The sequence below is a fragment of the Amblyomma mixtum genome, chromosome 2 (assembly GCF_055824585.1).
Source record: "Amblyomma mixtum isolate Tamu chromosome 2, ASM5582458v1, whole genome shotgun sequence".
NCBI classification, from domain to species: Eukaryota; Metazoa; Arthropoda; class Arachnida; order Ixodida; family Ixodidae; genus Amblyomma; species Amblyomma mixtum.
The window spans coordinates 28,073,717-28,100,159 of NC_143013.1; the positions used below are offsets into that span (position 1 = coordinate 28,073,717).

The 26,443-nt window shown below is 50.2% G+C and overlaps 1 protein-coding gene and 1 pseudogene across 2 annotated transcripts; one reads left to right on the forward strand and one right to left on the reverse strand.

The window, feature by feature from the left end:
• The first annotated feature begins 428 nt into the window (after positions 1 to 428).
• On the forward strand, positions 429 to 3,775 carry LOC149358775 (uncharacterized; annotated as a pseudogene). Its single transcript, XR_016288730.1, has 5 exons — positions 429 to 756; positions 817 to 921; positions 1,428 to 1,583; positions 2,259 to 2,303; positions 2,370 to 3,775. The product of XR_016288730.1 is annotated as an uncharacterized LOC149358775 (transcript).
• Positions 3,776 to 3,889: 114 nt separating this feature from the next.
• On the reverse strand, positions 3,890 to 7,793 carry LOC149358776 (uncharacterized). The gene is made up of 5 exons (XM_089570961.1): positions 7,604 to 7,793; positions 6,743 to 6,995; positions 6,261 to 6,432; positions 5,614 to 5,725; positions 3,890 to 4,770 (listed from the first exon to the last, which is right to left on the reverse strand). The coding sequence occupies exons 1-5, from the start codon at positions 7,635 to 7,637 to the stop codon at positions 3,935 to 3,937; spliced, it is 1,407 nt and encodes a 468-aa protein (XP_089427087.1). The 5' UTR covers positions 7,638 to 7,793; the 3' UTR covers positions 3,890 to 3,934.
• Between the last annotated feature and the right edge of the window lie 18,650 nt (positions 7,794 to 26,443).

The window sequence follows — 26,443 nt, forward strand, 5'->3', positions numbered from 1 at the left end:
TTACTGCGGACCGAATTCCCCCCCCCCCCCCCCCCCCCCCCCCGACCGCACAGCTCACCTAAATAACAAAAAATTCTGAGGGCACTTAAATCTTCTACATGAAGGAATGCGAAAACGTGTGTTTTGAGGACAGGAAAGCAGTACACTCAAATCCCGACATCTCGGTGGACACCTCATTCGCGCCTTAAAGTATGCAACTGAGGGTGTGTATGTCATTGGTCCAAACCCCTGTCGCGAGCTGGCCTCCAACTTGACTAAAACATATAGGCTATATGTAAAGAGAAATGCTATGATACCACTCGGAAACTATGTGACGAACGGTTGCTCAAAATTTTGATGAATGTTTTCGAGAATACTGCCACCACATTGAGGTCAACCAGTGATGAATCGCGCCAGATGAACTATCTGAATCAAACGTTCAGCGGTACTAGACCCGAGAACAACCACTGGCGCCGCTGCGATCGCCGCAGTGTGACGTCACGGCAAGGACTCCGTCAGCCTGGATGCCGGCGTGCTGACTGTTTTCGTTCGTTTTCGCGCGCTAATTCGCAGTCATGGTGAATTACTGCTCAGTGCCGCAGTGCAAATCACGTAAAGAAGCCGGTGTTAGCTATCACTTCTACCCGAAGTCGTCAAAAATGAAGAAGGCTTGGATGATTAAATTGAAAATGGGGAAGCAACCGTCAGCGTCGGCTGTTGTGTGCAGCAAGCATTTCAAAGAGGAAGACTTTGTCTACCCTGTTTACAAGATACTAGGTAAGTCCTCTACCACGCTTTTCCGGGCTGGTTGTCAGCGATTCTCTTTATAATTATCAGGTTACAAGTACAGGAAGCTGGCGTCGGAAGCTATCCCATCCGTCAATCTTCCCGTGCGTCCAAGTGATGCAAACCGATCGCACCTGGGATTGACGAGGCGGCAGCGTAAGTCAGTCATATCTTCTTCTAACTGTCCTTCGCTCTATTTTTCGTCATTGAATGTTCAGGCGTTTATTTAAACCACGCGAAGTGACAGAACTTGGCTTCTGCGGTAGCCAAACGACTGAGATGGTTCAGCCATGGCGATTCTTCTAGTCGCGTGTCATACTACTCACGAGAGAGCTGTTCTCGTGCTCAATCATGCAGAAAGATTTGATATAACATGCAAAGCGCCGTTACGTGTCTGTAAAATACGCCAGTTCTACCAGGCACCGCGTAGATAGATATTTCTCGGGATGCGGCGCGCGAGCTTTGGGGCGAGCCCCGTGGGGCCCTGCCTTGGCTGCGCGCCCGACTTGTACTGTGCTGTGCTTTAAGAGTACCCCCGAGATGTGCACCTGGTCAGCGCTATTTTCTTCTGAGAGAATGCCCGGAATGTGTTAACTAGATCTTCATTGTTGCAGCGGTGTTCATTTACGCGATTTCCCGTATCACTTTGATTAAAATTCCAGGTGACAGAGGTGCTCCCGCAAGATCGTTTCAGCTCTGCACACGCACTGACGCATTGGCAACACACGAAAACGGGACCAGCAGTGAAAGTTCGACCGCCGTTCCAATGGAATCTTTTGCACGATCAGACGAGGAGGTGGTACAAATGGAGTGTGACGGTAAGTTTACAATCCATCACACCCATGTGAAGATTCATGTTGCTATGGCTGAGCTTGCTGTAGGGCATATACGAAATGCAATAACGTCCTTTTGGTAAAAAAAAAAACTGCATTGTGCTTAGCGCTATCCATGAAACAGTACTGCACGAAAATGCCTAGGCGCAAACCATTATAAATGGTCAGCTTTAGCTCCTCACCATTGGTGTTGATCAAAGCAACGTGATGCTACCCCAAAGTAATCTTACGCCACTGACAGCTGGGATGAGTGACCACTTGGTACAACATATAAAGTCACAGGTATTATTACCTCAGTAACTACACAAGAAAAATCTTCTCCCCACTCGCATCACCCCACCTAGCAGAAAATGACATCTGATCGAAGCTACCTCAGTTATTACTGAGAACTGCCTTCTGGCCCTAGAAAAAAAGGCACCGAAAGATGTAGCCTGTTTAAAACAAGGGTACTTTCTTTGTCCTCATCACGTGACACCCAATAAGTTCTTTGGAGTATTCAGTATTCTGCAAAAAAAAAAGTTTTCAATATGTGTGGAAATTTAGTAACATCCCTGTACATGCACAAGTTGTGTGGAAATTTAGTAACATCCCTGTACATGCACAGAGTATATTAGATGACACAAATTAAGTCTGCTGTGTATTTTTCTTTCAATGCTTTAGCAGTTCCGACACAGAGTCTGGACCATCACGCAGCAAGTTCAGAAGGTACTGAATACTTTCGTTTTTCACATGCGGCTGTTTTTTTTACATTGCTTGTATTTTTTCTTCCAGAGGTTACCGTGGAGGTGCAGAAGCTTTGCAAAGATGCTGGAATCCAAGTTAACACAACAAATGGCATTTTCAAACGTGAACAGCTCATTACTATTTCGAAAATTTCAGATGAAAATGGCTTGCTTGTGCTCACAGGGATAGGATGCCTTGAGTTGTTTTACAACATCACGGAATTGTTCACAGAAGCACGTGTCTTGCAGACAAACCGCAGCTTCTGTATAAGTAATGATGATGCTGTCCTATTAACATTCATGAAGTTGTATCATGATCTGACTTTCTCACTGCTGGCTGTGCTGTTTCAAGTTCACCGCACAACTGCGTCTAACTTGTTCAGAGAGTCCATTGTGATCCTGGCCAGCATTTTAAAGCACGCAGTATTTTGGCCAGAAAAGGCCTGCGTGGTCAGCTGCCTCACAACTTATTTCAAGGAGTACAAGGACACTAGAATGGTGCTCGACTGTACAGAAATAGAAATTGAGCGGCCAAAAGACCTCACCTCTCGGCTGCTAACGTACAGTCATTACAAACGTACCTACACTGCAAAGGTGCTGGTGAGCGGGACTCCAGGGGGTCTAATTAGCTATATAAGCCCAGCATATGATGGGAAAGCATCGGATACATATATCACAAAACACTGCAAAGTGCTTGACAAGTGTATGCCACATGTTGACAGCGTCATGGTGGATAAAGGATTTCTCATCAGTGAACTCTGCAGAGAAAAAAATGTCAAGATGATCAGACCTCCTTTTCTTATGGAAAAACAGCTGACAACAGAGGAGGCAAGAAATAATCAGTCCATCGCAAGTGCTCGTGTACATGTAGAAAGAGCCATTCAAAGATTGAAACTATTTCGTATTTTGAGAAATCGGTTCGATCTTGATCTTCTGCCATACATAGACAACATTCTCATCGTAATTGCTGGCACAGTGAACCTATCGAAGCCTTTAAGGACAACAAGTTCCTCTTGAGGTCGTAGATGACTGAGCTTGGGTGCATGGAGTAAGTAGATGAATGTTGTATGTTTCATGTGTGTTGTAAAACATGTATTACTATCACATCATCTTCATTTGTAACATTCAGAACAGTATGTAATCAGTAAAACGTTCAACCTCCCTCCCCGAGTTTATTACTTCCTCAAAAAAAACAGTTATATCACAGATCCACGGTTGATAGAGGGCAGGAAGATGGGACTCTTGACAACACATAACAAAGTGAACAGGAATTGAGGGGGAGCTTCAGTCCGCTAACCAATTATTTCACAAGAGGGCTTGGTTTCGGCACGTCCCCTTGTCGAAACATTGGCTAGCTGACTGATGCTTCCCCTCAACTCTTGCTCACTTTGTTTTGTGTTATATCACAGATGTATCACAATGTGTGTATCACACATGTACAATAAAAAGTGCAGAATAGCAATAAACAGCTGGCAGGCACAGCAAAATGCTTGACTTATACATTTATCAATTGCAGATAACAATTTCTGCATAAAAATATAAAAATAATCATCCCAAGAGATTTTTTAATAAATGCTCAGAGTAGGTGCTACATTGTAGTTACAAGCTTTGGTTTCAAGTGGCAGAATGGGAAGCCTCATCACACAGAATATGTGGGAGCACATACTCTTCGAAAAAATATGAGGACCGCTCAACCACATCCCTGAAATATTCCTCATCGAATGACACAGGTATGCACTTGTTGTTTTCCTCATTCAAAAAGACAAATAGCTCCCCTTGCTTCAGTCCTGCCAAGCCCATCTGCACCTGTATTTGGCAAAAGTACGTGCTTGCACGCTTCAACCTTTTAGTTGGTTTGTCATTTTTCTCGGTGTTCTCCACCACAAACTTTTCCAATGACTCCGGGCACTTCACTTCAAGCACACGCTTGGGGCAGCACTGACATTGTACTATTCCATCTGGACTTGCACCAATGTAAGGTCGTCCATCCATGACAAAAAGTCCACACTCTCTTACAATTAAATCCGTGTGTTGCGACTGCTCCTGTTGGGCATAGCACTTTTTGGCGCTTTCTTCCATCATGCTGCCTCTGCGCATTGCTGCTGTGCACACGTTGGTTTGCCGCATCACCTTTTTTAGTAAAGGTCTCAGGTCATGTGGGCCCATCTTCGTCCGCAGTGTCTTCACCCTTGTGAAGACACTGTAGGCGATGGAGGCAGTAATCATGCCAACCCTGTGGTGCCACCAGAGGCCAGATTTCGCTTGGTTTCGTGTCGACTCTTCAATCGCAGCAATATCTTGGCAGCTTCTTGCATTGCTTAAGTGTTCGAGCAGCTTTCTTATGCCACAGTTGCCAAGGAACCTTCTTAGCTCGTGAATGGTACCCATGAGAGTGATGTCCCTAGCTTCACGCTCACAGGGGTCGGGTTGTGCACCACAGTCTGCTACAGCTGCAGAGAAAGCAGACCACACAAAATTAGAGGTCTACATCACCAGAGGTTTACTGACTCTAAAAGGCCGGACAAGAACGGCTCCAACAGAACAACATAATACAATGAGATGCATATGGACATCCTGGAAAATTGCTGGTATTTTGTGCCTAATACCCATACCCTAATACATGGCCTTATAGTAAGGCAGGCAGCTATTGCTGGAAGCTCATAAGTAGATAGGTAGAACTTTCTGAGAGTGACAGATACCAAGGGCTAAAGCCCTGGACAATCTCACAGTTATAGGAATTTAAGGGTGGCCAAGTATCCTCATAGACCACCTACTGAAACTTCAGTGACTCAATATCGCATCATGCTGGATAGCTTGGTTGTTTCCGAAATGTGTCGTCATATCTCAACCAGTACTGCAGTGTCACTACTGCATGCTCCTTGTTAAAAACATTACATGAGCTGTAGTGAACTGCAATGTAGGTAGCCGTACACAAGAGCACTTTTCTGCCATGCAAAGGTCCCAATTCCATTCATTAGGTGAAGTTCATATTTACTTTAATCATGTAGGAGACATTCTAGCACTGACAGTGTTGCCCATCAGCAAATATACCATGCAGTGACCTGATCAAGTAGCCTTCTTTTGCACAGCTGTTGCACAACTGACACCAATAAATCTTGATGTAGCAAAGTAACATGGAATTCACCACCATGTAGATGAATGAATGCCAGCATAACGGTATTATGTACTGCAACCTTTCACTGCACGGATTCATTTCATAATAATAGGCTCGGCTCCTATGTATACTGCACTGATATGGCCAGCCAATATCTAAAATAAGCTTGTATTAATACCTGTTTCAGTGGCACTCTCCGAATGCATTTTTGCAGCAGACTGATGGCCCAAATTCTTGAGGAGCCTTTCAAGGATGTTACCGCTAAGTTCAGCAGGCTCTTTGATCTTTGCCTGGGAAACAAGAAGAAATTGATATAAAGGTCCAGGCTGAAAAATGTGCACTTGATGAAAACACACAACTTGGCGCCATTAGCCAGCTACATCTCACCATTTCTATTTCACCTCTTTGAGAGCTCCCTTGAAGTGATACATAAGGAAGCAACGTTTCAATAAATACGACAGTACTAACTTATATTTAGAGTCCAACACCGTATATTTGAAGCAGTCTTATAAAACGGAGGTATGACAGCTGATATTCCCGAAACTTATCACATGGTACTTGTGACACTGGTTTTTACTATTGATAAAAAGAAAATAACGTGTGCTTGTCATTGTTGTGGGAACTGAACACAGGAATTAGAGCGCTGTGAGGGCTTTTAGTGCAAAATCATTAAGCAAACTGCTGAATTTATCAACCAAAAATTTCACTACTCTAACATAATGCACCAGTCAGCTGCGGCCTTCCTCCCAGGGCCACAGTCTTGCCTTCCATTCTTTGTTTTTTTTTACTCCAAGTTATGTTGTAAAAGCAGAATTATTCACACACCTTTTTTGCGCATGGAAGGTCAACTATAGCCCTTGGTTCATACTTCTGCTTTATTCGGTCCTTCTGCACTTTGCCCCATTTCTGTGGCTGATCAGTCGGTGACAGTTTGTCGAATGTTCTTGCTGCATTAATATGTAGCAGACAAGCCACAATATGCTTACATTTGTAGTTCCTGTGAAATAAAATCCAGAACAGCACTTGAAGACATTCGAGTTACTTCAGCCTGAACACCTATTGTGTCAATTAAAAAAGGTGCTTAAATGCGAATGTGATACTATCATTAACTGAGTTTATCAGCAACTTGAAGGGAAGAAACTCGTAAAGAATGTTTTGAGCATTTTCAACAGCCAAGGTGTATGAATAAAAAAAAATTACTCAGCGCAGGATGCTGTCATTTTTGCCTATTGTCACCCAGATATTAAATTTACTGCACTCCGTGCATCTACAATTTGAGCCGACAGTCAACCGGAAGGAGATCATACCCTGCCTTGCAGGAGCAGCTGGCTCGATCAACCTCGGAGTTGCACAAGGTGATCTTAATTTCGTGTGGGGCACTGTTGAGTGCGGTCGTTTGTAAAACAAACGCCAGGAAACTGACACGACCATTTTCAGCTGCTTCAACGGAGCACTCAACTACATGGCCTGCATAGAACACGTCCTCTGCTTCGATGAGGCAGCGACTGGTCTCGCACGCCTTGTCCACATAGCAGTTGATGCTGCTCAGTGGCAGGGCGACTGAAAAGAGAAACGTTTGCAAGTTAGTATATTATCCCCGAGAGAGCGTTGCGGTTACGTCGCAGCACGCAGAGGCGAAACGAATGCCGGAGAAGCTGATCATTCTACGGCAGCACCGATAAAATTTCCGGCCATCTGCTGGTGAAACACGATCATGCATGTACGTTGCAGTCAGTAAACTAGGCATAATTGTACAGCGTAAATGCTTGTGATCACACTCAAAAATGCACGCCAAGCAAGGCTAATCTTCCAGCTTTAATCAATAGCCTGCTTTCAAAACAAATCCGCGTATCAAGTGCCACCGCGCCAAACACGCTTGTTGTGATCGCTCTCAACAACAGTCACGACGCTACATCAACATCAAACAATCTTATATTGCGCCGTAAACCACCCAACCGCATATCTGCCATATATCCATAACTGGAATAAACAAAAATGCGCATAGAAGAAAACAGGCATTGCTGAAGGCATAGTCATTTCCGAAGCAAGACGGCATAGCAGGCACCCGTCGCGGCGACCGCTCGAGCGCACGTGTGCTCGCCTCGATGTACTCCGTTTTTTAAGCTTTGAACGCGGCAGTGATCGTGATTCAGCGTAGTTTTGCTTACCTAAGATTCTATCACCGCTGTCTGCGTTGTCCATCAGGTCTTCAGTGACGAACAACAAAACGTAGAAGCGAATGCGAACGTACTCCTCGAGCAGTAGTATAGCTGGAGCAGTCGACACAGGCGCACGGGCGTCCTCGCCGTGACGTCACGTCTGCTGGCCGCGAGAGGGCGCCACTCAAACTTCTCGGGGCTAATATGGCGGAGGATCTGTCCGATGGCTGTATATGTTATTTTTTCTTGTGACGCTCCCAGGCCGGCACCACAAGATGCGATCGCGCCAATGGTTTAAGCTGTCGCGCCCGCCGTAAATGCAGGCTTTTCCAGGAGCGGTCGTGCTTGTGCAGGCGTTAGGGTGCTTCGAGCACAATCATAGCTCCTGTGGGCGTAGTTGTGAGAGAGCCAGCAAACCTTTAATAAACAAAAAATTCAGGGGGCACTAGGTCGGTATATCCTGGACTCCCTCGGAATCAGAATACCTGCCAACGACCCAACCCTCCTCGCCATCCCACGATCCCTTCACCGGGACCTCCTCATCAGGCCGCTCCCGAGGAATATGCACCCGTCCCACCATGAGCAGCGCCGCAGAGCCCGTGCTAAGGCACTCCATCGAGCGTACGGCTCCGAGCCGGACGCCGTATGGGTGGACGCTGCCTGCACGGGTGATGAAGCGACAGCAGCTGTGTTGGACTCCTCTTTATCTGCCCTCATCACACTACCTCTCCCTCCAGACACCTCCCCAGAGGCTGCAGAGGAAGCCGCCATTGCACTCGCTATCAGCCGCACGGAAGCCCGGTACATTTTCAGTGATTCAAAAACTGCGATTCTAAACTTTGCTCGAAGCCGAATCCATGTCCCTCCTTTTGGCATACTGGACTCGCCCGATGCACCCCCGCCCCGCCAAGTGGAGCTGATATGGATGCCTGCGTACTCCGGGAATCCCGGAAACGAGGCCGCCAACCTTTTAGCCCTAGGTTCTTTAAACCGGGCTCAGGTGGCCTCGGATGCGGGATTTACGAAGGAGCGCATGCACTCATTCAGTGAGCTGACCCAGGTATACACAGCCTCACGCCAGCACTACCCTCCGCCCCACTCCTTCCTAGATAACCGACACGCAACACTCTTGCTCTCACTACTCCCAAGTCGAAACACATCATCACCGACTCGCGAGGGGCCTGTCGGAACTACGAGTTGGGCTGGGCTCCCCCGCTTGCCTGGCGCATACTGGAATATAGCTGTCGATCTGAAGATCCAACTCCACGCAACCTGATTTGGGCCCCCGGTCACCAGGGACTCCAGGGAAACGAACAGGCCGATCAGGCCGCCCGCGCACTCTCTCCCCGGGCTATCTCCCTGTCCTTGGAAGGGTACTCCCAATCAGACAATCTGGCCATTACATTCAAACAAATCACCGATTACTACAAGGAGGAGCACCGGCGCTACCCGGCCCCTTGTAAGGGTCTGGATCGCGCTGACGAGCGCCTCCTCATCAAAATTCTTACTAACACTGTACTGTGCCCGGCGGTGCTTAAACATTTCAATACATCATTTGATGGCGCGTGCCAGTTCTGTGGGGAGGTGGCTGACACCTTCCACATGGTTTGGGCGTGTCAGTCAAACCCATCTATCCCCCCCAACCCCAACCCCACCAGAGAGGACTGGGAGGCGGCCCTGCTCGGCTGTCAGGACCTAAAGACCCAAAAGGCCTTGGTTCACCGGACGCGGGCGGCGTTGCTTGCCAATGGGGCCCCGGAATAGGGGCTCCACCTAGTATTGTTAGGGGAAAGGGCCAATAGGGCCTACCCCAATCACCTCTCTGTAAATATTTATTGTATTATAAATGTTTTTCACCACCACCACTAGCGCAGATTACAGACACACACTCTCCCCTCGCCCCTTACGCTAGCCCACTATCATCCCGCCTTCCCTACTCCGGCATGCGCCCTATGCCCAGAACCCTTCGCTTCTTCCCTCCACATCCTTTCCCTCCGCCCGGCGGACCCTCCCCGCGGGACCTAGAGAACCTCAAGACCTGGGAGGACTGGGAGACCCTGCTGCGCTCGGAGGACCCGGCCGTGCAGATCATCGCCACCGGCCGGGCTGCCAGTGTTATGGACCTTAGGAACATAAACACTTGAGTGGAGTGGGGTCGTGCGGGGACCCTGGGGCGTGCCCCGAATTCCTGTTGTAATAAAGTTTTCTCTCTCTCTTGTCTAAAGTGCGTAAACGCGAAATTGTTTTCCGCACCACTTTGTCTCCCTCTGTGGCACTGGTGATGTCATACACAATGACTATATACTAAATAATGACAAATTACTAATTAATGGTTAATTACTGATTAATGACAAGACAGCGTGTTGTAGCGCTGCCAGGCTGTTCACGAAACGCCACCACCCGTTCGGCGCGATGCCTTGCCTTTGAACTCAACGCTTTTTGAAGAAAGGAAATGGAGCAGTAATTGTCTGTCATCTCGGTGGACACCTCAACCGCACCTTACAGGAAGGGAGGAAGTGGGAACGAAAGACAAACGAGAAAGAGAGGCCGTAAAGAAGAAAACAAAAATTGTATTTGAGGAAAGGAAATTACATAGTAGCTGTCTCGCATAACTCGGTGGACACCCGTCAAAAGCGTGACACCTCTGCTCACAAGCTTCTTATGGCAACAAAACAGGTGAATACTACGCGGACGCCTCCGGTTCTCACCACGGGGGATGGTACACGGTCGCGGTAGTTCACAACAGCAACACAGTTAACGGCCTCAATTACAGAGCCAGCAGTGCAACACGAGCAGAAGAGGTCGCGATTGCTCTCGCGGCCTCACATTCCGATTCAAAATACATAATCAACGATTCGCGAGGGGCTGTCGGAACGTCGAACAAGGCTGCACACCCTTCCTAGCCTTTAGAATCTACCAAAATTGCATACGGGACCTCCACAACGGCACCTCTTTCTCTCTTCCTTCTTTCACTCGTATACCTTCTTCCCTTCCCTTACGGCGCGGTTCAGGTGTCCGCCGATCTATATGAGACAGATACTGCGCAATTTCCTTTCCTCAAAAACCAGTTGATTTTTATTTACGGGCCCCGCACACCGTTACCTTATATGGGCCCTTGCTCATAAGGGGTTGGCAGGAAACGAGGCAGCAGACGCAGCCGCCCGCGCGCTCTCTCATCGGGCTGTTTTCTCCTCCCCACCCGATCAGGAACCAGATTTTAATCCGTTCTATACGTTCAAAGATATTACACCCTACTATCAAAATAGCCATCGCCTTTACCCAAGCCCATGTAAAGGCCAGAAGAAGGTGGATGAGCGGCTCCTTCTCCGCCTTCTCACCAATACATTGCTGAGCCCGGCAGCACTGAAACATTTTGACCCCTCATTTAACGGCAGCTGCCCACACTGTAGTGCAGTGTCTTCTGACACCTATCACATGATGTGGACCTGCCCCTCCAACCCGGCTATTCCCACCTCCCCAACCCAATCCGGGAGGACTGGGAGGCGAACCTGCTCGGCTGCCACGACTTACAGGCCCAACAAGCCTTAGTCGGGCGCGTCCGGGCGGCATCCACTGCCACTGGGGTCCCACATACTAGGGACCTCCACCTAGTGCTTGTAAGGACCGGTCCCTTACGGGCTGATCCAAACATATATCCTGTCCTAAGGGAGGTGGTGGTGAAAAACATTTATGGGAAATTAAGTTTTTTACAGAAAGGTGATTGGGGTAGGACCCTATTGGCCCTTTCCCCTTACAATACTAGGTGGAGCCCCTGTTCCGGGGCCCCATTGGCAAGCAACGCCGCCCGCGTCCGTTGAACCAAAGCCTTTTGGCTGTTTAGGTCTTGACAGCCGAGCAGGGCCGCCTCCCAGTCCTCTCTGGTGGGGTGGGGGTTGGGGGGGATATATGGGTTTGATTGACACGCCCAAACCATGTGGAAGGTGTCAGCCACCTCCCCACAGGACTGGCACGCGCCATCAAAGGATGTATTGAAATGTTTAAGCACCGCCGGGCACAGTACAGTGTTAGTAAGAATTTTGATGAGGAGGCGCTCGTCAGCGCGATCCAGACCCTTACAAGGGGCCGGGTAGCGCCGGTGCTCCTCCTTGTAGTAATCGGTGATTTGTTTGAATGTAAGGGCCAGATTGTTTGATTGGGAGTAGAGCTGTGCACGGGCCACAAATTTCAGCCCGCGCACGGCCCGAGCCTTACACTACTGACGGAGGCCCGGCCCGGCCCGACACTGAAGAAACCTAAGCCCGCCCGGGCCCGGCCCGAGTTAAGGCCCGGCCCGGACCCGGCCCGACCTGCATGCAAAACTGAAATTCAAGTGACGATGAAACAGAAAGAGATAATTTAAGGAAAATCAGTTTATTTCAATGTTTTTAAAATGCTCGGCTCTCATGGTCTAGATGAAAATTAGTGAGTATATGCAAACACGGCGCTTGTAGAGAGTTATCACTTCAAGTTATTATGTAAAAACAACAAATCGTCCATTGATGACGGCTTTCGAACCTTGCAACAGTAGGGCGGCTGGAGCCACGCAGGAGCAATCGCGATCGCGAAGCCCGGCCGGCCCGTCCGAGACAAATATACCCTGGCCCAAGCCCGGCCCGGGCCCGGGTGAATAGACTTCCGCAAGGCCCGAGCCCGGCCCGCGGGCCGGGCCGGGTACAGGCTTTCGGGCCGGCCCGAGCCCGTGCACAGCTCTAATTGGGAGTACCCTTCCAAGGACAGGGAGATAGCCTGGGGAGAGAGTGCGCGGGCGGCCTGATCGGCCTGTTCGTTTTCCTGGAGTCCCTGGTGACCGGGGGCCCAAATCAGGTTGCGTGGTGGTGGTGGTGGTGAAAAACATTTATAATGCACTAAATATTTACAGAGAGGTGATTGGGGTAGGCCCTATTGGCCCTTTCCCCTAACAATACTAGGTGGAGCCCCTATTCCGGGGCCCCATTGGCAAGCAACGCCGCCCGCGTCCGGTGAACCAAGGCCTTTTGGGTCTTTAGGTCCTGACAGCCGAGCAGGGCCGCCTCCCAGTCCTCTCTGGTGGGGTTGGGGTTGGGGGGGATAGATGGGTTTGACTGACACGCCCAAACCATGTGGAAGGTGTCAGCCACCTCCCCACAGAACTGGCACGCGCCATCAAAGGATGTATTGAAATGTTTAAGCACCGCCGGGCACAGTACAGTGTTAGTAAGAATTTTGATGAGGAGGCGCTCGTCAGCGCGATCCAGACCCTTACAAGGGGCCGGGTAGCGCCGGTGCTCCTCCTTGTAGTAATCGGTGATTTGTTTGAATGTAATGGCCAGATTGTCTGATTGGGAGTACCCTTCCAAGGACAGGGAGATAGCCCGGGGAGAGAGTGCGCGGGCGGCCTGATCGGCCTGTTCGTTTCCCTGGAGTCCCTGGTGACCGGGGGCCCAAATCAGGTTGCGTGGAGTTCGATCTTCAGATCGACAGCTATATTCCAGTATGCGCCAGGCAAGCGGGGGAGCCCAGCCCAACTCGTAGTTCCGACAGGCCTCTCGCGAGTCGGTGATGATGTGTTTCGACTTGGGAGTAGTGAGAGCAAGAGCAATGGCAATCTCCTCCGCGTGTGTTGCGCGGAGTTGGATCTTCGCATCGACAGCTATATTCCAGTATGCGCCAGGCAAGTGGGGGAGCCCAGCCCAACTCGTAGTTCCGACAGGCCCCTCGCGAGTCGGTGATGATGTGTTTTGACTTGGGATTTGTGAGAGCCAGAGCAATGGCAATCTCCTCCGCGTATGCTGCGCTGTAGGCTTTGAAAGTGAGCCCGTTAACTGTGTTTGTGTTGTGTACGACTGCGGCCGTGTACCACCCCCCGTGGTGTGGGCCGGCAACGTCCACGTAATACACGTGTTCTTGGTTACCATAGTATCGCGCCAACGCTTCCGCGCGCGCCTGGCGAAGACCGCTATGGTCTTCTCTGGACCTGTTGCGGGGAAGGGGTCGGACCCGGAGGGCGCGTCTCCAGGGCTCTGGCACTCTCTCCCTTTCCTCAATGTGGTAGTCATGTTTGATATGTAGCCGGTCCAAGAGGCGGCGACCGGACGTGGTCTGTACAAGACGCGTGTATTGGTTGACTAAGTGGGCTTCTCGAAGCTCCCGGAATGTGTTCACCACGCCCAAGGCCAGAAGCCTCTGGTTGGATGTGGTGACCGGGAGATCGAGAGCCCGCTTGATGACTTTCCGCAGGATGACCATCAGTTGGTCATCATCGTGTTTGCGCAGGTGCAAGTAGGGAGTTGAGTAGAGGATTCTACTCGTTACGAAAGCATGGGCAAGCCGCAGTGCATCCTTGCTTCGTAATCCGCCCCGCTTGTTGGAGACCCGGCGGACCATGCGGCCCACCTGGTCTCCCACCGTGCGAAGTTTGGCTAGGGTGGTGTCGACTCTGCGTTGGTGGTGTATGAAGAGGCCAAGGACGCGGATCTCCTTGGCCTCCCGGATCGGTCCCGAGGGGAGACTGATGCGAAGCGGTGTTGTGTCCCGAGTGGAGGGACGTAAGTGCACAAATTCTGATTGAGCTGGGGCGCACTAGAGTCCGCAGTAGGCCGCGTAGTCGTCGACTAGGGTCGCCGCTGCTTGCAGGCAGGACTCCATGTGGCCCCGGTTACCTTGCGTGGCCCAGATTGTGATGTCATCCGCATAAAGAGCATGATGTATCGCGGGCAGAGAAGACAATTTGGAGGAAAGACGAAGCATTGCCAAATTGAAGAGCAGGGGAGACAGTACCGCGCCTTGAGGTGTTCCCCTCGAGCCGATGGTGTATGGCCCGTGTTCCGCATCTTGTATGCGTATATAGGCTTGACGGTCTGTAAGAAATTGTCTTATGTAATGGAATGTTTTGTGGCCACAGTTGGTGTTACTGAGGTGGTCCAGGATTATTTCATGTTTTACGTTGTCGAATGCGCCTTTAAGATCCAAGGCCAGGACCACCTAGTAATTACTCATTGACGTCCACCCGAGCGCAGCCATACGGCTACAAAGGTGGACGTCATTGAGTAATTACTCCCCTATTACAAATCTACTCCACCTTAGAGGATTCCCCTAAACATTTGGTCATATATCCTGTCCCTTCTTATTAAATGTTTTCACCACCACCACCACCACCCACAACCTTCTGTCGTCAACGATGAGGCATTAAAGGCTTTCGCCTTAATATAGAGGATGAGCAGATATATTGAATGCTGGCATCATCATCGTTCACGTGCCTAGTCCGGCAAACCGCAAGATCCCGCCGCCTCGCGATCCCGGCGTATGAGGGGAGCTTGTTTTGTAGAACTCGAGCACACGAGGAGGATGGTCTTCCAAGCCTCTTTGGTGGGGGTGGGGTGAGAAGGGTAGTGGGGACTGCGTTGACAGGCCCGCACCATGTGGGATAAAGAACAGAGCTCGCAGTTCCCCTCGTCACAGTGTGGTCACAAAGCATTCATTTTCGAGCAATAGCGAGCAGCCATTGCGGGACACCAGCAGGCGTTCGCCTGCAGCTGTCGCTGAATGCGTTCGTCTGCCTTACAGCCCCTTTGCCGTTGGAGCGAACTGGCGATGCCTGTCTTTTGAAATAGTGGATAATTTGACAAACCGCAGAAGTGGTCGGCTAGGCTCATTGGCTGGGGAGGACGCGAAAGTAGGTGCCCGGAGGATAAGTGCTTGGGCAGCCCCATTCGCAGCTTCGTTTCCAGGGAGTCCTTGATGTGCCGGCGCCAACATGACGTGTCTAGGCGTGGGTTCGGTGTCTGTAACGTCGTTGTAGAGAATGTCATAGGCTAGAGGACATACCGCGTCCTTGAAATAGCTCTCGCAAGCGAAACGCGAGTCGGAAATTACAACCTTGCATTGGGGGTCTGCGACCGCGAGGGCGTTAGCGACTTCTTCAGCCCGGTGGGCATTCTCGGCGCGGAAGGACAGCCCACTGGTTTGCAAGTCCTGGTGAACTACGGCTGCCGTGTAGTGGCCAGATGTAGTCGGAACGAAGAACACGCCGGGTTTTGAACCATGTTGCGCATCGAGCGCCCGAGCACGTGCTGTTCTCCGGCCTTCGTATGTGTGTGGAGTCATATTCTATGGCATGGGTTGGACCCATAGCCTGTGCCGCCACAGCTCCGGGATACGGAGTGGTTCCTCGCGGATACAGGGTATGCTTATGTTGAGGCGACTGAGTAGACGGCGTCCTTTCCCCGTCTGCTGGAGTCTCGTGTATTGATTTATGACATGAGCCTCTCACAATCCCGAGTAGGTGTTGAGCACTGTTATGATTCAGCTTGCGACTCGCGATGATCACGGTGGCGGCAGCAGCAGCGGAAATTTCGAAAGGTCGTTTGACCCCAAGATGACCCCACCAAAAAAAGGATAACTGGCTGGGAAGTCGCTTGTAGATTTCTTCCCACGCTCGGCTCGGTGCGAACGACCTTCCCTTCGATACCCCGCAAGAAGCGACCGACGATGGACAGACCACAGGGGAAGAAGGGATTAAACCGCGTCTGAGAGGAGCCGGAACGTATCGGAGGGAGCCAGCGCAGTTGCGCCCGCGGCGCCAGCATGCCTACGCCACAACTGTGTTCGATAGAAACGTGCTGCTTGCAGTGATGTTGCACCGCAGTGCGAAGGAGTTGCGGACTTGCGTTTCCTCTTCGCCAGTTCCCACGCGTGGACTCTGCAACAGATGCCTCGGATTGCTGTGCTGTGCCGATCTGTGCCGTCGTGTCGAATTGGCCACCGCCTGGTGAAGGAGCGGAGCCTTAGGGTATTTAACCAGCACCTTAAGTGAGAACGGACGCTCTCGGCCTTGGAGACAAGGCTCATTCAGTCGGTCAACGCTATGAACTTTTAATTCTTTTCCGTTTGCTCTTCTATTTTACAGTATGTAAATAAGTGTCTTAAAAAGTGCCATTAAACCGCTTCTTTTTGGTTTCCGAATCTCCGAAGCTTCAGTCTTCCCTCATCCCGGACGAGCCCCCAAGGTGACGCAACAACTGGTCACGCTACCCGACTTATGATAACTGCATGGTGGCAGCGGAGGGATGCTGCGACCCGAGCTACAACAGCACCCCCAGAGCCGTGAGGCGGACCGTGAAGGTGGTTATCGGGAGGTCCAGAGCTTGTTTCACGACTTTGCGAATAATGATGTCTAAATGCTCTGTGTTAGCAGCACTCAGGCGGAGGTACGAGGCCGACTACAGGACACGAATAGCGACAAATTGAGCGAGACGGAGCGCATCGCGTCCGCGCAAGCCACCGCACCGGTTAGACACGCGTCGTAGCATACGGCCTAACTTTTCCCCTACGCGCTTGATTTTGGTGATGGTGGTGTCGGCTTTCAGCCAGCAAAGAATATGTGCACCCAAGACTCTGATCTCGTCAACCTCGTGGACAGGACCCTCGGGGAGGGTAATGCACAGCGAGGTGGAGTCGTCGCTCTATATACACACGGCTCACACTAGAGCTTGCATGGCAGAGCTCTTAGATCAGTTGCGAGATTCCTCGCCGAATCCCGGGCAACCAGCTATTTGAGGCACCCTTCAACTTTCGTTTCACCATTACCTTATGCTTCGGCCAGTACTGAGCAGTTCGTATGAATACCGCAGCTGACGTGACATTTATTACTAATCTCATAGGATGGATGGAAACACCTTTATTACACACACAAAAAAAATTCTTCCAGGGTGGTCCCCTACTGGTCCAGGAGTCCACGGGCGTGTGCTTCACGTAAAGCCCGATCCACCAGCCATTTCTGGCCGGCGGCTGAGCGGTCCCTAAAGCAGCCTCCCAGGAAGAATGAGTTGGATTGAAGATGGGGGGTACTGCCTTTGGGGAAGGAGATTCCCTAAGGTAGTGGAAAAGTGTCGATCTGGGCACGCCACAGGTGTTGCAATCAGGAGGAAGGTGGGGTGAAAGCATGAGAGACGGTGGGGGGAAATGAAGCAGCCTGTCTGTAATTGTCGCCATGTGGCGCAGGATAAGGGCAACAAGGTACTGTGGGGTGGTGGCAGTGTCATGCGGCTGAGTTTGTGGAATGTGGTGATTTAATGATATGTAGAGAGGACCGATAGGGCCTCTTGCGCAGGGTTGGGTGCCTGATCATCCGGGATCCGGGAGGAGAGTTATCGGCCAGCGCATGAACGCGCTCATTACCGGGGATCGAGGCATGCCCAGGGACCCACGACAGAGTAACCGTTCGGTCGAGAGAGGTGACTGTGGCAAGAATACGGTGTGTTGCCGGCGTCGCCACGCCCTTTAGGTAGTGACGGTACGCGGCCTGGGAATCTGTGCAAATTTCAGTTACGTTTTTGTTAATGGTGGAGTGGGCCAGAGCAAGTGCGATGGCGGCTCCTTCCGCCTCTGCAGGCGAATTAGTCCGGATAGTGGCGGCGGCCCCCACTGTGCCGTCTTCATAGGCTGCGACTGCCGTGAAATATCCTGGTTTCGAATTTTCTGCCGCGTCGACAAATAGAATATCGAAGCGGATCCTGTATGTATTGGTGTAATAGCTCGCTCGTGCCTGCCGCCTACCCTGATGGAGACTAGCGCTCATATTGCGTGGTAGGGGCTTCTGATATAAGTGATCCTGCGTGCGCAGAGAAATCATGTAAGGTGTAGGACTTGTTGGGATGGGAATGGGTGGATTGAGACGTAGCTGTCGCATAAACCAAGTAACAAGTTTGCAAGCTACGAGAGCGACGTGATGGTCTCAACACTTGTCAGGATGGCTCGTGAGCGCGTGAGTACGGAACACTTATGATAGCCCTCGCCTCGGGCGCGTACGTACGCCTCGTGCTCGTAGCTTCCGCCTCACTGCGAACAACTTGGGAGATGGTATAGTTGTGGCCCGATTACACAGATGAACGCGACTGCGTTAAGGGCCCCGTGTCCCTTAAAGGCCGGTGTCGGCGTCGGTGGCGTTGGCCGTGAGCGAAAAATCCCACAAGCATTAATAAATAAAACCGAGTAGAAAATTGGTCTATTCGGGGAATCTAACCATGCAGGGCCTCCAAGGGCCTCCGGAGTGCGAGATGTGCACGCTAACCACTCCGTCACGCCAGCTCGATGATTTGGAAGAACAAAGGCGCGTCAAGTGAATGGGGTGTTTGTTCACTCCCATCTTCCTCCCTTCCCTTACAGCACGGTTAAGGTGCCCACCGAGATAGGCGAGACAGATACATTTCCTTTCCTCAAAAACCAATTTACCGACGAGCAAGGCGTACAACGGAACGGGCGATGGCGTTCTGCGGACTCCCTGGCAGCGTTGCACGACGCTGTCGCGTTCCACACTCAAAGGCGAAGCTTAAGCGTTCTCCGGTTTTTTTGATACTGCAGTTCTAGCTCTATGTTGTTCCGGAACACGGGTTTTAATCCGACGAAGTCGCTTAGAGGCTACGGTGTTGGCTGCTGAACCGAGGCCAAGGGAGTCCCGGCCGCGGTCGCCACGTACAATGAAGGCAAAATGCAAAAAAAAACGCTTAAGCTTCGCCTTTAAGAGTGGAACGCGAAAGCGTCTTGCAACGCTGCCAGGGAGTCCACAGAACGCCATCGCCCGTTCGGCTCTACGCCTTGCTTCTTCGGTAAATTGATTTTTGAGGAAAGGAAACTCTCGCTAATCTCGGTGTACACCTGAACCGCGCTTTAAAGGAAGGGAGGGAGATGGGAGTGAACGAAAAGACCGTATTCACTAGACGCGCCTTTCTTCATTGCAAACAATCGAGTTGGTTGGTTGGTTGCGACTGAGCGAAAAATGAAAAGGAAAGTGCACGGGCCTGCCAACTGGCTCAAGCCGAGCCACCACCGCTGCCACGTGCAGATAGAAGAGAGTTGAAAGATAAGAGGAGAGAGAAAGACAGAGAGTAAAGACGCGCGTCGCAACAACCGCGTCCGCCGGAGCGGACGCTGGCTGAAAAAACAGATACACGGCCGTAGCCCGAAGGCTGGCGGATTGGCTAGCGTGCTCATCTCGCACTCCTGAGGCCCTGGTTCGATTCCCCAACTCGGCCAATTTCCAGCTCGGTTTTAAGGCGAAAGCCTTTAATGCCTCATACTGTCGTTAGCAGACGCGTCGGCAGGAGTGTCGACAGACGCGTCGGCAGATTCGTCCGCCTTTCGGCGTCACTGCTCAAAGTTCAAGGTTCCAGTATGAATAAAGGCGCATCTAGTGAATGCATGGGCTTCATAAATAAAATAAAAGCAGTAAAGTCAAGAAAAGAAAAAATAAAAATAAGGGAATAAACACAAATAAAAACAAAATAAAAATAAGATGTGACAATAAAGATAAAAAACAATAAAATTAAGAGAAGGAGCAAAAAATAAATAAAAACAAAATATGAAAAATAAAAAGAAAATAAACACAATCAGTGGCCAGGAAACGCTTTCGCCTTGCAGCACTTTAACAGAGCCAAAGTGCCCCCTGAATTTTCATTAATGCTTCTGGGATTTTTCGCTCACGGCCAACGCCACCGACGCCGACACCGGCTTTTCTGCGACACGGGACCTTTAACGCTGGCGCGTTAAAATTGCCGACGATTACGTTACTTCCTGATGCGAAATTTGAGCGCAGCTCATCAGCTGTTTCAGTTTCTCGATAGGCTGAGGCAAAGAATTCGAGCAAGACATGCGTGTACAATTACAGACAACTTGTTCTTTTTCACGCATATTTCTCCCTCAAAAAACACTCCGCTAACAGTTCTTAATTGTCGTGAAGGAAGCTTTATGGTCAGAGAAATGAATATATTCACATGCTGCACCAATGCCTGGTTCTCAAAGAAGAAGTCTATGCAACTATTTCGCGAGGTTGTCACAGCCGTGGGCGGTGTTACGAGCGAGAGGAACGGGATGTTCTCCTTCATGAGTGGTAAGGAATTCCTGTTTGTTCGTCATTATATCTACATTAAAGTCCCCACCCACCCTGGTTTTTTTTTTTTATTGCCTTCAAAGGCGTGGGAATACAGTGCATTACAACATATGTGACTATTTACATGGCTATTTACATGGCTACAGCACTCCTCCCTTCCAGCGACCATTCGAACTTCTTCAGTTGGGACAGATTCTGGAAAAGGGATACAATTTCTTCGTCAAAACCTCGGTCTTTTAACACATCGTAAATTTTCAGGACACTCTCAACAAAATATTGATATACAGATCTGGCGGCTCCAGGATCGATCTGGCTCCAGGATCGCAATGGCGATATGCCATGGCACTACGCCACACAGCATGCAAGCCAAGTAGAAAAATGGTGTCATATGGAGCTCCATCGTCTTCGACAGGCAGAAACCTAATGCCGTGCGGAGTGAGCGGCAAATCTTTCTTTATGGTTCGCTGCAACACGTCCCAAAAGAAGATTGCATTATTACAGTCGACAAAAACATGGTCAATTGTTTCCTCCTTCCTACACAGAAGGCAATGGGTGCCCCACGGGACGTACATGTCTCTTTCATGTAACCAGCTAGTTCGCTCACCGTTGTCAGCGCTAACGGATACTGCCCACACCTCCCTCTCACCACCCCACGCACCTATAAGCGCGATTCAGGCGTCCACAGAGCCAGGGAGCCAGTTATGCGCGCTTCCTTTCCTTAAAATGATCGGAGAGTGAAACGTTCTCGACGCCAACGGCAATCCACACAATGAATACCGATGGTCCATGGCTTCAGCGCCGCGTTTCTGGCACAACGCTGTCAATGCCTGCAGCCCACATCTCTCTCTCATTACCCCACGTACCTATGAGCGCGATTAAGGCGTTCACTGTACGTGGGTGGCGCTGGTGAACACTACCAAGGTTAGGTTATTTGTAAACATAAATACCCCCGAAAGCAGGTTTGCCACCGGCGGCATGTGGTTGTTTTTTCTTCTGCTTTTCTAATCAATTAGCTTTAAGCGATAACATATTCAGTAATATTATAAATTGATCAACACCACAAAATAAACAAATAAATTAAAATCCCCTGTGCCCCTTGGTTTCTGTGGCTGTTGGCTTCTCTCATATTTATAACGAGCCCCTCATTCCCCTTTCCTTGTCTGCTTAACTGTACCAGGGAGTCAGTTATGCGCATTTCCTTTCCTTAAAATGATCGTGGTGCAGAACATTGTCAACGCCAACGCAAATGAACACAAAGAACACCGAAGGCATATGGCTTCAGAGCCGCGTTTCTGGAGCAACGTTGTCAATGCCAACGCACGCAGCACACATCTGTCCGCCACGTAGCTTAAATCACGACTGAGGTGTCCGCTGTTGCAAGAGAGCAGTTATGCGCCTTCCCTCTGGTTCAGGTGTCCACCGAGATGTGTGAGACAGATAGTGAACCATTTCCTTTCCTCAAAAACCAATTTACCAATTTTGCCCTCTGCTTTCCAACCTCCCGCTCCATTGCTTTCGCAGTTTAAAGCGCGACTAAGGTGTCCACCGCTGGTTGCAACGGACAACGGTAACAGCGACACCGGGAAACGCAGAAACGGGCGCCAAAGAACTGCGCTCTAAAACACTCGTCTGCACTGCGAAAAGATGGCGCGGTAAACACCTCCCAATGGTCTAATGGTGTCTTCGGCTGACACGTACTGCCTCCGTGTCGGTGCGCAGGAAGTGACGTCAAATACTACACGAGTGGCACGTCTTCTTGCACATCAGCTGAACGTGCGAAACACTCGCAGAGTGCCGTTGCTATTTCTGCCGTCTGTTAACTGAGGCCTCCGAGACCCTCGAAGATCTCAGAGGCTATTCCTTCGAGCGGCCGACGCCAACGAGCGCAGTCAACAGTTTGTATAATTAGCAACAGCCTCTTCAGAACAGTGCAGTAGCGCGCTTGTAACAGGCGTTGATAGAATCGGCGGAAAACGCGTGACCCACGAGCCTGCTCGAGAGATACTGCGATTAATTATGGGGGCGCAGGTTTGCAAGACACCACACCAAGGCGTTATGCTTGCCAGTTTCGATGCATACGCCTTTAGAGCTTCAGCTCGAGTAACTTCCGAAAATATCAGCAGGTGGTTCTCAATCCACGAAGCGCCTCACATTGTCGCTTTTTTGATATCCTTTAATCTGTGCATACGTTGGCAAAAAGTACGATGTTATAAAGTGCGGGCATGCCGGATGAACAGCATATGCCGTTCGCTGCAAGAGCTAAGGCAGAACTTGCAAGACAAAAAATATTGACAAACCTTTAATTTCCTCACAACGGAAGGCACATGGCTCGCCGGCCGGTGGCTGCGTGATTGCAGCGCGAATAAATGCATTGTGGCCGCTATAATATTCAACATTTCTTTAAAATGTGCCCTCTTGTAATGCTTTGTCCGTTTTTCCTCTTCGTCGATGCTGCGTCAACCAACGAGCGCGAACAGCGTCGTCTGCTAGCGCGCGCTGCACGACGGGATTGCACCGCGCTCCACCGTCGGTCTCCGCGGTGGCGCGGTGGCGCGCACGCGTGTCGTGCTCGTCCCACCCGAATGTACGGCACTGCACGAGTGGCATCCAGCCGAACGTGGGGCACCGCACGAGTGCGTAGAAAACTCCACGAGTGCCGTCAGCCGAAGACACCATAAATTAATCAGGAGCCCTTCACTACGGCCTATTGCATAGCCCTTGCGAAGGTATGGACGTTAAACCGCACATACAATTTCGTACCATACCATACCATACCATACCATACCATACCATACCATACCATACCATACCATACCATACCATACCATACCATACCGTACCGTACCGCACCGTACCGTACCGAACCAAACCGAACCGTACCATGCTGTACCGTACCATACCATAATACTATGCCACACCGATATGATTATCCTACAGGCAGATTCCTAAGTGGTAAAACCCAAGATTCCCGATTCGAGGCCAAGTCCGAATCGCTCTTCTGGTTCCTCGCATTCAGCCCTCTCATCACTACCCTTAACTGAAGAGGTCTTGGAATTCGATGAGTTTAAAAGGGCCGAATATTTGAAACGCATGTAAAGCCTGCGAAATCGTTTCGCGCTAGCATTTGAAATGGTGGTGTAACAGCCCAACAAAACGGTGTCGGTGTTTAGGCTTCTCTGCAGTGCACAGCAACGGGCAGAGGCCCCGATAATGACGTCATGTACGACGGCGCTACGTTTTGTGGCGAAGAAACGGTTGTTGCATGGATGGAAACCAACGCCATAGAAGGGGAAACTTACGAAATATTTTTTTTTCCTGCATTCGACGACTCACAGCAGCATGGAGACGAATTCAGCGGACATTTCAAATTTCGGAAGCAATGATGTCATCACGAGCTTCTCTGCAATCCTCTCGCACAGTGAGAGGAAGCCTGAATACTCTCGCGGTTTTAATCGACGATTACGTTGCCATTTTAAATTCTAGTGCAAATAAGGTTTGCATGTTTCACCTAGAAGATTCATTAAGGCCAAATTTTCAAAAAAAAATTCAGCTTCTCTAGGTGCCCTTTAGGCGCCGATTAGGGTGATAAACCTCCTGTAGACACAGGAAACTGTTTTATTGCGAAAGCAATACTGCGCTAGGTTTTTAGCCTCCAGCGTCGTCCCGGCGGATCCACGTTTGACCTTTAGCTTGACCTCTGTTGTGACGTCACGGCAGACGGAGAGAAAACTGGGGCCCAACTCAGCTTGTCGCTGCTGTCCCAGCGGTCGGCGCTGGCATCGAGGCACCCTACCCAGCGGATCCACGTACGCCGCGCCGCAGCAGCGCGGCGTGGGAAAAAAAGAAATAAAAAATACAAATGAAAATAAAAAGTAGAACAAAAATAAAACAAAAATATAAAAACCTTACAAAAAATAAAGAAAGAAAAGCTGAGCATGGTGGCAATTGCCACCACCCCGTTTCAAAGGGGGCGTTCCTATCGATCCATCCATCCATCCCGTAACCTCGGCCGCCGGCTTTGGCCGCGTAGCTCGGAGCTTCTAGACAATCATCCGTTAGCGTCAGCCGCTCGTTTTGGCGACCGAGGTACGCATAAATCTCCCAGCATGTGAAGGCCCTCGTGTGGTGAGTATAATGCCATGTAAAACAAATGGGAAAAACTTTGATGAACATAACCTTTACTAAGAGCACTACCAAGACACACTACCAGGCAAACCAGGCGCAGCCCGGGCTATTGCTTTCGCAACTTACCGGGCTTAACCAAGCTAAGCCTCTGCCAATTTTTTTATTCCGCGTGTGGATAAAGGCGAAACGCACAAGGCGCCCGTGTGCTGTGCGACTTCGTGCACATTAAATAATCCCAGGTGGTCGAAATTATTCCGAAGCCCTGCGCTACGTACACTCGACGAACTAATGAAGTTTTGCAGAAGGGGCTAACGTTGATAACAGACAGATTCACACAGCGCTACGGAACGAGGACAGAAGGAACACGAGAAATACAGGACGGGCGCTTCTGTTCCTTCTGTCCTCGTTCCGTAGCGCTGTGTGAATCTGTTTATTAAACATGAAACAACTAGCCCACACCAGAATCCCCTTAGTTAATAACAGACTCTGAAAATCCAACGTGAATAGGAAACAACGGAGACACAAACCCCGATGTTTCGATGGACGCGAAACGCAAAAGGCGCCCGTGTTCTCTGCGATTTCAGTGCACGTTAAAGATTCCCAGATGATCGCAATTAGTCCGAAGACCTCCACTACGACACCTCTTTCTAGCTTTCTTCTTTCACTCCCACATTACTGCGACAGCTACCGCCTCTACCCGGCACCTGCCAAGGGGCTGAGTAAGGCTAGGGTGGCTAGACTGGTAAGGCGGAGGAGCGAACTCTGCGGCGCCTGCAGACAGCTACTCTTCTCTGTCCTGCCATAGCAAAACACTTCGACCCGAACACAGATGGGCGCTGCCCGCACTGTGGAGAGATCTGCGATATTTTTCACATGGTGTGGGCATGTACTCAGAATCCTCACCTTCCCCCTTCCCCCACCCCCACCCGAGAGGCATGGGAGACTGCCCTCCTCAACTGCTCCACATTAAAGTCCCAAAGGGCTCTAGTAAAGCGGGCGCGAGACGGGGCCTCGTCGTGCGGTGTACCGGACTAAGGATACTGACCATGTAGCGGGGTCTTCTGACCCCCAAACTCTCTATGAGCATTAAAAAAGTTTTTCACCACCAGCGCTTTGCGGAATAGGAAGCCCTCGGTAGCGACCATTACATAAAAGAAACGAGATTACACGATGTCGGATATCGAACGCAAAGCGAACGAGCTAAGCTTGCGAACCGGGATTTGCATAGGCGGTACAGACAAGAAATATATAGTAATCGTATAGAATCCATGGAATACTGGTCAGTTTCTATGGAAGAACAGAGCTAAATTCACCAAAGAAATACAACTACAGAACACGCCACTGAACACAGGCACTTAATTCCCCTATGGAGTTCAAGAAACGAGCTACAGAAAACACGGGAGAGGCAGAAACAGCTGAAATTAAGACGCCGCATAGTTAAACTAACAGATAAGGCAGAGAAATACGGGGTAGCGCTCTGCCGACAAAACTGGAGGAATAGAGTGTGCGATGACTTGCAAGAAAAGCTGGGCCTGGCCAAAACATTGGGGAGCAGAACAAATCTGTAAAGAGAGTAATACACCCCTGTACTGGCACGAAAGAGGAGCTAACGCAAAAAATAGAATCAAGATTCATAGGCGCAGCCGACCAATTTACCCAGGGGGAGCAAAATTAAAAGCCAAATGACAGCATGAGCGATTTAGAAGTAAAGGCGGCAATGCAAAACCTGAGACAAAATCTTAAATAAGGCACTGGAAATTCTGGATGACAGCTCAATAAACGAACTAACCCCGTACTTTAATAAATGTTGGAACAACGGAGATATCTTGATAGCATAGAAGGAAGCGGAAATCACCCACATA